The 12,552-nt window shown below is 44.3% G+C and overlaps 1 protein-coding gene across 1 annotated transcript in view; it reads left to right on the forward strand.

The window, feature by feature from the left end:
* HCN4 (hyperpolarization activated cyclic nucleotide gated potassium channel 4) overlaps positions 1-12,552 on the forward strand; it is a 57,190-nt gene that overhangs the window by 15,104 nt on the left and 29,534 nt on the right. Inside the window, exon 2 of the mRNA XM_087972572.1 lies at positions 5,530-5,953. Within this exon, the coding sequence (XP_087828698.1) occupies positions 5,530-5,953 (424 nt within the window). The remainder of the gene's footprint in view (positions 1-5,529; positions 5,954-12,552) is intronic.

The raw sequence follows: 12,552 nt of genomic DNA on the forward strand, positions 1-12,552 counted from the left end.
GGAGAAAATAATCCAGGATGGATTTTGCGAAATGTTTCTAAGACTTCATTTTGTAAAAGCTTCCTACAGTGGCAAAAATGTCCAGCAGACTGCAAAATCCGTAAAGTGCTTTTGCTGACTTGGGCCTCTCTCTCTCCCTTGGTTAAAAATTGAAAAATGGTTACAAGAGATTACCAATGAGCAAATAGAATTAGAACCAGAATTATTTTTATTGGGAAAATTCAGAAAGAAATATGGGAGAAATATAAAATATTTAATATTGCACATTTTAACTTCATGCCCAATGTTGGAAACACACACATGTACGCCACCAGAGGAATTGATCATTCAAAAAATAATGAGCTGTGCCGAGATGGAGAAATTAACTTTGAGTTTACAAGAGAAAAAGGAATCTGATGATTACAAGAAGTGTGAAAAATGGTATGATTGGATTGAGCAAAGATAGATTGTTGGATAGATAAATGGATTGTAAATAAATAGGGATAAACACTAGATAAGTTAATGATTTATATCCGCACAAATTCTATATATTTGTAAATAATGCACAAAATATTAGTATAAGATTAACGTCACAAACTGTTGATCTTATCAGATTTATATTTTTGGTTGCTTGTCTTTTTCAAATGATAAAAGATAAATAAAGTTTATTTAAAAAGTAAAAGAGATATATCATCCACGGAGAGAGTTAAGTGCTAACTAACTAACTTCGCTTTCGTGGTTTCTTGGAGTAAGCGCAGAGCGGAGTTGAAGAAGCTTCTTCTTAAAAGTTGGGAGGATGGAATTAAATCTAATCAAGTAAAAACAAAGAAACCCCTGAGTCCAGTCTGGAATTTCCTTAGAAAGAAACCTAGCTGTGGGTTTTTTTTTTCTTTTTTTCTTTCTTGGCATGAAAACCAGAAGAATACAAAACGGCCATCTCTTTTTAAAAGGCTTTGGATGAGACACTGCTTTGAAAAGAATTGGATGGGATGTTGCCAAATGTGGCCCATGACTAATTGATAGCTGAGCCGAGGGATTTAATGTAGCTCATATCTGTCCTAGAGCATTAAAGAGGATGAGCTGAAAGAGAATGGGAGCGAAGTAGATTTCTTGGGACAGGATGCCTTACCGTTGAGGTTACTGTCTGTGGTCGTTGGGATATTATGCAATGGTCAATTTAAAAATATTTCTCTGGGTCTTTCAGAGTTGCCAGCGGAAAGGGAGTGGGGGAAAGTAGTGCATTCCTTAAATGCTTTCATAGATAATTGCTAGGTGGCTGAAGCTTCTGGCGCACAAGATTATTACTAGAGCAGGGGTCCCCAACCACCGGTCCGCGGACCGGTACCTACCAGGCCGCTGGCTTGCTGGGCGCCGCCATCTTTTTTTGATGAAAAAGTGCTTCCGGTGAGCTTTTCCGGTAGAAAGCTCACCGGAAGCACGTTTCATCAAAAAGATGGCGGCGCCAGCGCTCCAGTGAGCTTTTCCGGTAGAAAGCTCACCGGAAGCACGTTTTCATCAAAAAAGATGGCGGCGCAGCGCCCAGTGAGCTTTCCGGGTAGAAAGCTCACCGGAAGCACGTTTCATCAAAGATGGCGGCGCCCAGCTGATGCCGGTACCGGGCCGCGGCGTAAAAAAGGTTGGGGATCACTGTACTAGAGGGCATGATTGGTGACTCTTGGCTATGGATGTGTCCCATTGGAGAATATACATCCAGGGGGTGGGGGGAAGACCAGGGTCAAGGGGGAAATGAATGATGGGTCTCAGAGTTGGCTGCACCCAGGTAGCACCGGCATGTTCAATCCTAATAAATGTATTTTTTTTAACTCTGAGAAATGTGGCTAGAGACTCAGGATTTGAATGGGGGTGGATGCCGGAACCCTGACAGCAATGACAGGTCCTGTGTCTCCTTTAAGAGTGGAAGATGGGTAGCTATCAAGGCTCCCCTGCCCAACTCCCATCATCCGTACCGGGTAGGAATTATTGGGCCTAAGTTACTTGGAAGGTGTCAAGTTGGGAAGAAAGTCTACAAGAGGTTAAGAAGATACGTGGTGTGGGTATGGCTTGCTTAGCTACTGGATAATTTAAGGCCATCTTTCCTTGGGCATTTAAACCGGAGCATTGAGTTGCTGAGTTTCATTTCCCCCCCTGGGTTGGTAAATTTATTTATTTATTTTTATTTATTTATTTGATTTGTCAATCGCTTACAAGATAATAGGTATAAGTATATATATAGTTATGAATACATGAAATGGGTACATATAAGAAAAATAAAAGAAACAATAGGACAGGGACAGTAGGCACGTTGGTGCGCCTATGCACGCCCCCTGCAGACCTCTTAGGAAAGGGGTGAGGTCAATAGTAGACAGTTTAAGGTTAAAGTTTTTGGGGTTTGGGGAAGAAACCACAGAGTCAGGTAGAGTATTCCAGACATTGACCTCTCTGTTGCTAAAGTTGTATTTCCTGCAATCAAGTTTGGTGCGGTTTACCTTGAGTTTGTATCTATTGTGCGCTCTTGTATTGTTATGGTTGAAGCTGAAGTATTCATTGACAGGTAGGACATTGCAATGTATGATTTTATGTACTATACTTAGATCGGACTGAAGGCGTCGTAGTTCTTGTTTGTCTCGGTCTAGAATTTCAAGTCTGGTGGCATAAGGTCTTCTGCAACGAGTAGAGGAGTGTGTGTCTGGCTTAGCCCGAGAATGGCATGAAACAATCCGGATGCAGCTCAGTTCTTGATTTGCTCACACACCATAGACAGAATCTTGCCGGACTAAACCCTTACTACTTTCAGCCCAATGAAGATGACGCTGGGAGATTTTAGGAAGCGGCTCTCTTGACTCTCTTCCTCTGTCTCCTGTCCAGCTCTGTTGCCTCTTGTTTCATCCCCCCACCTCTTTTGGCATGTGCTTCCTCCTTCCTGGGAAACTGCCACTTCACTTTCACTTATCACACCAGTTCTCACTCTCTGTGTTAGGGCAGCAGCCCCCAACCGTTTGGGCACCAGGGTCCGATTCTGTGGGAGAGAGGTTTTCCCGTGGACTGGAAGTGGGGGTGGGGGGCGTGGATTTGCATGCTGCCTGCATCCCACGGATGGGACTTTGCTTGTTTGCACGAACCGGTTGCTGGCAGGCCGTGGCTTCTTAGCATGCCAGACCATGGACTGGAGGTACCCTTGTGTTAAGCTACACAAGGGCTTAGAAATACAGGTTTCCCAATGTTCTAGACCAGGGGTCTCCAACCTTGGCAACTTTAAGACTTGTGGACTTCGACTCCCAGAATTCCTCAGCCAGCTTTGTTCTAGACCATTTATATTTATGTAAGAATGTATCTGGGCATACACTCCTGGGAATCTGATCATACCGTACCAAGTTAAGAGACTAATGAAATGAAAAGAGATGACAGCCTCAGTTTTACCATGTGGGTTTCAAGTCAGGAAGAAGGAAGGAAGGAAGGAAGGAAGGAAGGAAGGAAGGAAGGAAGGAAGGAAGGAAGGAACGAAGAAGGAAGAAGAAGGAAGGAAGGATGGAGGGAGGGAGGGAGGGAGGGCGGAAAAAGGAAGGGAGAAGGAACGAAGAAGGAAGGAAGAAAGAAGGAAGGAAGGAAGAGAGAAGGAAGGGAGAAGAAAGGAAGAAGGAAGGAAGGAAGGAAGGAAGGAAGGGAGGGAGGAAGAAGGAACGAAGAAGGAAGGAAGGAAGGATGGAGGGAGGGAGGGAGGAAAAAGGAAGGGAGAAGGAACGAAGAAGGAAGGAAGGAAGGAAGAAGGAAGGAAGGGGGAAGGAAGGAAGGAAGGGTAGGTAGGTAGGTGTAGGGTCTGCTAGGGTGTGGAGGGGTTGGACTAGATGATCTGCAAGGTCCCTTCTAACTCTGTTTATCTGTAAGGAGAGAGAGGGGGAGGGAGGGAGAGAGAGAGAAAGAGAGAGAGGGAGGGAGGGAGGGAGAGAGAGAGAGAGTTTTAAATTGGTTTCTGTATGAATGTAACCAAATTTGGCTCTATGACGTTGGCTTGAAATTCAGTCCAAATTAGCACAAGAAACATCCGGAAAGACTTTTAGTTTCCCCTGAGGTTCCATTTGGGACTGAAAAAAATTAATCTGAGAACTTTCAGCTCAGCCCTATCAAAAAATATAAAAAATCCAGCAAAACACTCCAGATTACCTGGGATTAATGTGGCTTTTGTGAGTGATATTAATACACCAGAGTGTTGCCTTTTGACATGGTTGGTGATAAACCTTAGAGTATCTCCCTGGTTGTAAAACATGGTACCTTGCTGACAAAGATTGATATAGATATAATTATAAATTGGGAGCAAATAAAAAAAAAAGTCTTTTTTTTTAAACAAAAGAAATAGAGTCTTTTTGTTGCATTAAAATTGTATAGCTGTTTGCAATCTTTTTAAAAATTGGGGAAACTATTCTAGTTTTAATTTCCTTTTTCAATGTTAAGGAATGATGTAAATGTCTGTGGGCTTTTATCTGAGGAAGTAAGCAAGCAGAACAATGGAAAAGCAATGTTAAAAATTGGGACAAAATATTCTGAATAATGTCATGCATTATTCTTTCATTTGCAGCTACACAGGTCCTTTGTGAGACAAACACACAAAAATATTTAGTAGGCCTAGATAGTAGGAAATGTTTGTTTTGACCCACTTTGCGCTATAGCTCAGATATAGCTTATACGCATTTATTAAAAATATCATCATTAGATTTCATCTTCAAAGATTAAAATGCAAACCAACATAAAGGAAAGAGAATGACAGAACAAGTTAAAAAGGACAAAAATATACATCAAACAAATATAACAAAAGTGACTTCTGACTTAGTGCAGAAATATTTAGCAATACAACCACCTTTCTCAAAGTTTAAACAAGCAACCCCCATCTACAAAACACCTTAAAATATCAATAGTTGACGTACTAAAAGACCAGTATTCATAAAATGTAATTTCATCTAAAAAGGTCGTAAGTGATAAGAGGAAAATTAAGATCAAATATTGGAAAAGGATAAGAACGCTAACCTGGAGAGCAACTTCTTGAACTCAATGTCTGCTCAGATGGATCTTGGTTCTTATTTCTAAGAGGGGTCCTTGATGCTCTCTGAGCATGGTTGTTGTCTTGCAGATGTTTCATGACCCAACTAGGTAACATCATCAGTGCTAGAAGGGAGTGGGGGTTTGCAGGGAGAAGCAGGAAGGAGGGAGGAAGACTGCGGAGCCCTTGGTGCTCTCTGAGCTTGGTGGTTTTCTTGCAGACATTTCATGGCCCAACTAGGTAATATCATCAATGTTAGAAGGGAGTGGGGTTTGCTGCTTTCTAACACTGATCCCGTTACCTAGTTTGGGAATGAACCATCTGCAAGAAAACAACCAAACTCAGAGAGCAATTAAAGGCCCCAAAGTTCAATGCGGAGCCACAAACATTCCCTTCCATTGGTTATTTCCAGGTGTTCACCTGCTTGTTATTTATCCAGTTTGTGGACAAAGTTGGTGCCTTGGTGTCTTCCCCTTGGGGGTCTTCTTCCGTTTGACCCATGTCTCCGTCTTGCCTTCTAGGTTCTACTGGGACCTCACCATGTTGCTCCTCATGGTTGGGAATCTGATCATCATCCCTGTAGGCATCACCTTCTTCAAGGATGAGAACACCACCCCATGGATTGTCTTCAATGTGGTCTCAGATACCTTCTTCCTCATTGACCTGGTTCTCAATTTCCGCACGGGGATTGTGGTGGAAGACAACACAGACATCATCCTGGACCCCCAGAGGATTAAGATGAAGTATCTCAAGAGCTGGTTTGTGGTGGATTTTATCTCATCTATTCCGGTAGACTATATTTTCCTGATTGTGGAGACCCGCATCGATTCGGAGGTGTATAAGACAGCCCGGGCTCTGCGGATTGTCCGTTTCACCAAAATCCTCAGCCTCTTACGACTCCTGAGACTGTCTAGACTCATACGGTACATCCATCAGTGGGAAGAGGTAAGTTAAGTAAAGATGGAGTAGCCACCCTGAGCAGAGCCAAAGGAAGAGGTGTGGACCGATGTCGATTCTAAGGCGGAATATATTGAACACGGATGGGTTTTCCTGGATCTATTTACACGGATTTCACTCCAGGGAAAGCCCTAAGGATGTCTTTACTCCAGGCTAAGTTGGCTGGGAATTCTGGGAGCTGTAGTTCCAAACTCTTTTGGAAGGCACCCCAGATCAGCCAAGATTTGCAAGGGTTTTAAGTTTGTTTAAGATTGGATTTAATAGTAGCACTTAGCAATAGCACTGAGACTTATATACTGCTTCACAATGCTCTACAGCCCTCTCTGAGTAGTTCATAGAGTCAGTCTATCGTCCCCAACAATCTGGGTCCTCATTTTACCCACCTTGGAAGGATGGAAGGCTGAGTCAACCTGGAGCCAGTGAGAATCGAACTGCTGGAAGAATTAGCCTGCAATACTGCATTCTAACCACTGTGCCATCACAACAGCCCTTCCTTCCTTCCTTCCTTCCTTCCTTCCTTCCTTCCTTCCTTCCTTCCTTCCTTCCTTCCTTCCTTCCTTCCTTCCTTCCTTCCTTCCTTCCTTCCTTCTTTCCTTCCCACTTAGCAATAGCCTTAGACTTATATTCCACTTCACAGTGCTTCACAGTCCTCTCTAAGCAGTTTACAGAGTCAGCCTGTTGCCCCCAAGAATCTGGGTCCTCATTTTACCCACCTCGGAAGGACGGAAAGCCGAGTCAACCTGAGTCAACCTAATGTAATGAGAACCCATTCAGATAACTGCATGCAGGGATTACAATGCCTGGTCTTCCCTTACTTCAAAATCTGTTAAACCAGTTCTGCAATTCTGTGGCAGAATTGTCTTGGTGCATATGCTCTCAGTATACATAAAAGAAAAGATACATGAGCCAAGAATCATCAGGTACAACACTTAATGATAGTCATAGGGTACAATAAGCAATCAAATCATACTAGGAAACAGTCAATATAAATCCTTAGGATACAAGCCACAAGGTTACAGTCATACAGTCACAAGTGGGAGGAGATGGATGAAAGGAAGAATGGGAAGATGAATAGTAATCGCAATAGCAGTGCAGACTTTGTAAATAGTTGACAGTGTTGAGGGAATTATTTGTTTAGCAGAGTGATGGCGTTTGGGGGAAAAACTGTTCTTGTGTCTAGTTCTGGTGTGCAGGGCTCTATAGCGTCGTTTTGAGGGAAGGAGTTGAAATAGTTTATGTCCGGGATGTGAGGGGTTTGTTGTATATTTGTACAGCCCTCTTTTTGGCTCTTTTTGGCTCTTTTTATCTTTTTATCCTCTTTTTATCTTTTTTATCCTCTTCTTATCCATCTCCGTGCTCCATCATTCATTGTTAGGGCCCCCAGGAGCCATTAGACTTTGGGTAGCTCCTTAATACACTTGCAAAAACCAGATTCCGGGAACATCCCAGAGAGAACCACAAAGTAGGTCTCCCGTAGGTTTGCTCACCCTTGCAAATGCCACCTTTCCTTTCCGCTTCACTCTACTCGCTGGTGGGGCCAGATGTTTCTTCCTGTCCACCCACCCCTCCTCCTCTCCAGAAACTGCAGTTTGGCTCTGCACCAGAGCTACGACACTGTCTGATTTCTGAAAAGGCTAATGGAAGGATGGATGGTGCATAATAGGCTAAAAATCAAAGGTAAATATTTGAACAACTTCATCACCGCAATACGGAGCGAGGGTGAAGACAGGAAGATAAAGTGGATTTTATCGGGCTAATCTTGGTAACCGAGGTTTGAATTCCATGGGGTGTTCTGTGATTAGGGAACTTGATAAGCGGGCAGGTGGATATGTAGCTCAGAGGTCATAAATTGGAGTTTGAGTGAGCTCCGTGGGTGGATTTAAGAAGGACAATGAAAGCCTTATGAAAGAGCCTGACCGCTGGGAGATCTCTTATCAAGGACATTCCATCTGCTTTGGCTTCTAATAGGACAACATTCAAAACATTGGATTGGTGAGAACTGGTTGCCGAGAAGAGAAAGCTTAACACAGTCTGGTTTTTCTTTCTTGGGTCTGGGCTGCTGAGTATAAAAAGCAAAACAAAACCCAGGATGGAGAAAAGGCCCGACTTTCTCCAACAGCATAGGCGGTATATCAGCTGGTTCTCACCGGTTCTGCAGAACCGGTAGCAGAAATTTTGAGTAGTTCGGAGAAGTGGCAAATCCCACGTCTGACTGGCCCTGCCAACCCCATCTATTCCCCCGCCTCCAATGGAGTCCCAGCTGATCGGCTGGCTCTTCTTTGGTTGCCCTGCACAGGAGAACAGAGCTGGAAAGCAGGTTAGTGGAGTGGGGAGGGAGGGAATGGGGATTTGGCAGTATATCCTTCCCCTGCCACACCCACCCAGCCACGCCCACAGAACCGTAGTAAAAAAAATTGAATCCCACCACTGTCCCACAGGAACTTTTTTTTCATGTAGTTACATGAAAAAAAAAGCCAGGCTTATAGCAGTAACTGAGAGAGGGATCTTGGAGTCTTAGTGGACAACCAATTAAATATGAACCAACAGTGTTTGGCAGCAGCCAAAAAAGCCAATGCAATCCTAAGTTGCATTAACAGAGGGATACAATCGAGATCAAGAGAGGTACTAATACTACTCTATAAAGCCTTAGTAAGACCACACCTAGAGTACTGCATCCAGTTTTGGTCACCACACTATAAAAAAAGATGTTGAGACTCTAGAAAAAGTGCAGAGAAGAACAACCAGGATGATATGGGGACAGGAGACTAAAACATATGAAGAATGGTTGCAGGAACTGGGCCTGGCTAGTCTAGGGAAGAGAAGGACCAGGGGAGACATGATAGCGGTCTTCCAATATTTGAGGGGCTGCCACAGGGAGGAGGGGGTCAAGCTATTTTCCAAGGCACCTGAAGGTCAGACAAGGAATAATGCATGGAAACTAATCAAGGAGAGATTCAACCTGGAAATAAGGAGAAATTTTCTGACAGTGAGAACAATCAACCCATGGAACAGAAGCTGCCTTCAGAAGTTGTGGAAGCTTCACATAGATGACCTATAAGATCCCTTACAATCCCTGTTGATCTGTATCTATATCTGTAATGTAGATTCAGATGCTGAACTTCAATGGCAGCTAAACCTCTTTGGGGACTTGGAAGACCAGTTTCCAGCCTTGGGGAGGACATGTGGCATTGCTTAATCCTGATGGGGCCACTGTTTTCCACCCCAACCTGGAAGACCTATAGGCTGAGGACATTGTAAGAACACCAACTTTGTGTTGTGTGATTGTTTGATCAGTTGCATATGATATCTAAGTTTCATCCATGTGCTGAAAGTACATAATGACCTTCACATTAAACAAGAGTCTGAACCAGCTCTTCACAGGTTCTCCCAGAAATTCTAACCGCTTAAGAAAAACGGGGGTCACTTCAGTTGATTCTTTTTTGGCAACCCCTTTTTCTCCTCCTTTCGTCATCCTTAGTTTTCCTTCTGTTCGTTGCTGCCTTGTAAGAGTTCCTCTCTTCACCGTTTCACCTTCAGGAGCAAGACAGGAGATCACTCTGGGTCCAAAATGACATTTCTCTTTCTCTGCCTGAACATATGCAGCATATGCTGTTTCTCAAAATCTCCGTAACTTTAAGATGGGTGGACTCCAATCCCCAGAATTCCCCAGCCAGCATGCTTAGAAGCCAATGAACCAATGGGGAAGCAGGCTTAAATACAGTGGCCCAGTAGTTAGAGTGCAGTACTGCAGGCTACTTCTGCTGACTGCCGGTTGCCTGCAATTTGGCAGAGTGAATCTCACCAGGCTCAAGGTTGACTCAGCCTCCCATCCTTCCGAGGTGGGTAAAACGAGGACCCAGATTGTTGGGAGCAAGAGGCTGACTCTCTAAAACTGCTTAGAGAAGGCTGTAAAGCACTATTAAGCAGTGTATAAATCTAAGTGCTAATGTTATTGCTATAATACGAGGGCAAGTTAGCATTTCACATCATTACATATTTTTCCAGAGCAACATAACTCAACTGGCAGGCAGCAGTTTCCGCAAAAATTGAGAATGACATTCACAAACTGTGAAGGTGGGGAAATGATAGAGAAAGCTGATTAACCAGGCAATGTTACAATTAATGAAGGAGTTGTCAAGCAATTATTCATAGCCAGTGGACGACAGGTTGATCGTTCATCACCCAATGTAGTGTTTTGCTAGAATTAAAAGTTTCGGTTTGCAGCTGAGTTTATTTCTTTTTTTCTTTGCACGTGAAGTAAACAAGAGGAGACCAAAGAAGAGGAAAGTTATTTGCAGTGGTGGCAAGGATTGCCCCAGGAGAGACAGTTGAGTGTAGTAGTTAAGACATCAGCTTAGAAACCAGGAGATTGTGAATTTTAGTCCTGCCTTAACCTAGATCCAGATGGGTGACCTTGGGACAGCCACTCTCTTAGCCCCAGGAAGAAGGAGGCAAGCTACTTGTGATGACCCAGGGTGGGATACAAAATAAACACAGTCACAAAAAATAGGTGAAGCCCCTTTTATTCCTTCACTTTGCCTCCAAGCTCCGAATATCCTTGACTGGAGATAAAAAAAACTCCCACACAAGCAGTTACCAGAAGGAGGAAATGCCGTTTAAATTATAAAGAGTAAAAAAGCAACACAAACCAGTCAAGATAAGGGCTGGAGGACGTCCACAGATAACAGAACATACACTGGGAAGGACGCCAAACTCAGAGAGGAACCATAAACTAGAGATATTTCCATGCTTTGTTTCCAGCACTGGCCCGTATGCATGTCCATCCTCTTATCCAGTTGTCACAGCTGCAGCCCATGAAGAGGATCAAGGCCCTCTCCTCCCCAGTAGACCACGTCTGTCCCTTCTCCTCCTCCCTGCGTGCCCTAGGATGGATAGGGGATGGGCCTGGATGCTCCTTGGACTGCCCAGCCGGCCTCTGCCCTTCCCCAGCCTCCTCCACAACCTCCGGAGCCACACTTCCACTCCCTGTCGGCTGTTCCTCCTCTCCCTCAGAGTCAGTCTCCACCAGGGGCATGGCACTACTTCTGAAACCTTGCCAAGAAACCTTCAGGGGTTATCCAGTCACTAGAAGTCAAGACTGACTGGAAGACATTAGCCACACAAACACACAAACACACACACACAATAGTTCTCAATTTTGAAGCCACTGCCACCAGGAAGTCACAAATTAGCCCAGCTTCTCAACGTGCACATTGAAAAAGGGAGCACGTTTCTAGCTTGTATACAACTTCAGTTATAGAGCAAAAGGTTCGGTGCCGTATCTGTCATTATGCAAACAAAAGAGCTATTGTGAAGTGCTTGGTGCTCCCCGAGCTTGGCTTTTTGCTTGCAGACGTTTCATTACCTGACAAGGTAACATAATTGCTCCCTGTTTATATACAGTAATTTGCCCTGCTGGCGTTGATGCGGATGCGGTTTTCTCCTTGGTAGTTCCTTGATTAGGGTATTGTTTTCTGCTTGTTTGTCTGGTGTTAATCACTGCTTATCTGGGTGTAGGCTGCTGGAGGGGATGTTTTTGTGGCCTTTTTCTTTCCTTTTTTATTTATTTATTTTGATGGATTGATTGATTGGTTGATTTGTATCTTGCCTTTATTATTTTTACAAATAATTCAAGATCATGAACATATCCAACACACCTTTTCTCCTTTTCTTTTCCCCACAACAATAACCCTGTGAGGTGGGTTTGGCTGAGAGAGAAGGGCTGGCCTAAAGTCACTCAACCTGCTTCCGTGGCTAAGACGGTACTAGAACTCACAGTCTCCTGGTGATTGGCCCAAAGTCACCCATCCTGCTTCCATGGCTAAGGCGGTATTAGAACTCACAGTCTCCTGGTGATTGGCCCAAAGTCACCCATCCTGCTTTCATGGCTAAGGCGGTACTAGAACTCACACTCTCCTGGTGATTGGCCCAAAGTCACCCATCCTGCTTTCATGGCTAAGGCGGTACTAGAACTCACAGTCTCCTGGTGATTGGCCCAAAGTCACCCATCCTGCTTCCATGGCTAAGGCGGTACTAGAACTCACAGTCTCCTGGTGATTATAGCCCAAAGTCACCCATCCTGCTTTCATGGCTAAGGCGGTACTAGAACTCACAGTCTCCTGGTGATTATAGCCCAAAGTCACCCATCCTGCTTCCATGGCTAAGGCGGTACTAGAACTCACAGTCTCCTGGTGATTATAGCCCAAAGTCACCCATCCTGCTTCCATGGCTAAGGCGGTACTAGAACTCACAGTCTCCTGGTGATTATAGCCCAAAGTCACCCATCTTGCTTTCATGGCTAAGGTGGTACTAGAACTCACAGTCTCCTGGTGATTATAGCCCAAAATCACCCATCCTGCTTCCATGGCTAAGGCGGTACTAGAACTCACAGTCTCCTGGTGATTATAGCCCAAAGTCACCCATCCTGCTTTCATGGCTAAGGCGGTACTAGAACTCACAGTCTCCTGGTGATTATAGCCCAAAGTCACCCATCCTGCTTTCATGGCTAAGGCGGTACTAGAACTCACAGTCTCCTGGTGATTATAGCCCAAAGTCACCCATCCTGCTTCCATGGCTAAGGCGGTACT

The sequence above is a fragment of the Notechis scutatus genome, chromosome 11 (genome assembly GCF_049901735.1).
Source record: "Notechis scutatus isolate UNSWTSFEM ecotype Mainland chromosome 11, rNotScu1.2, whole genome shotgun sequence".
In the NCBI taxonomy this organism is placed as follows: Eukaryota; Metazoa; Chordata; class Lepidosauria; order Squamata; family Elapidae; genus Notechis; species Notechis scutatus.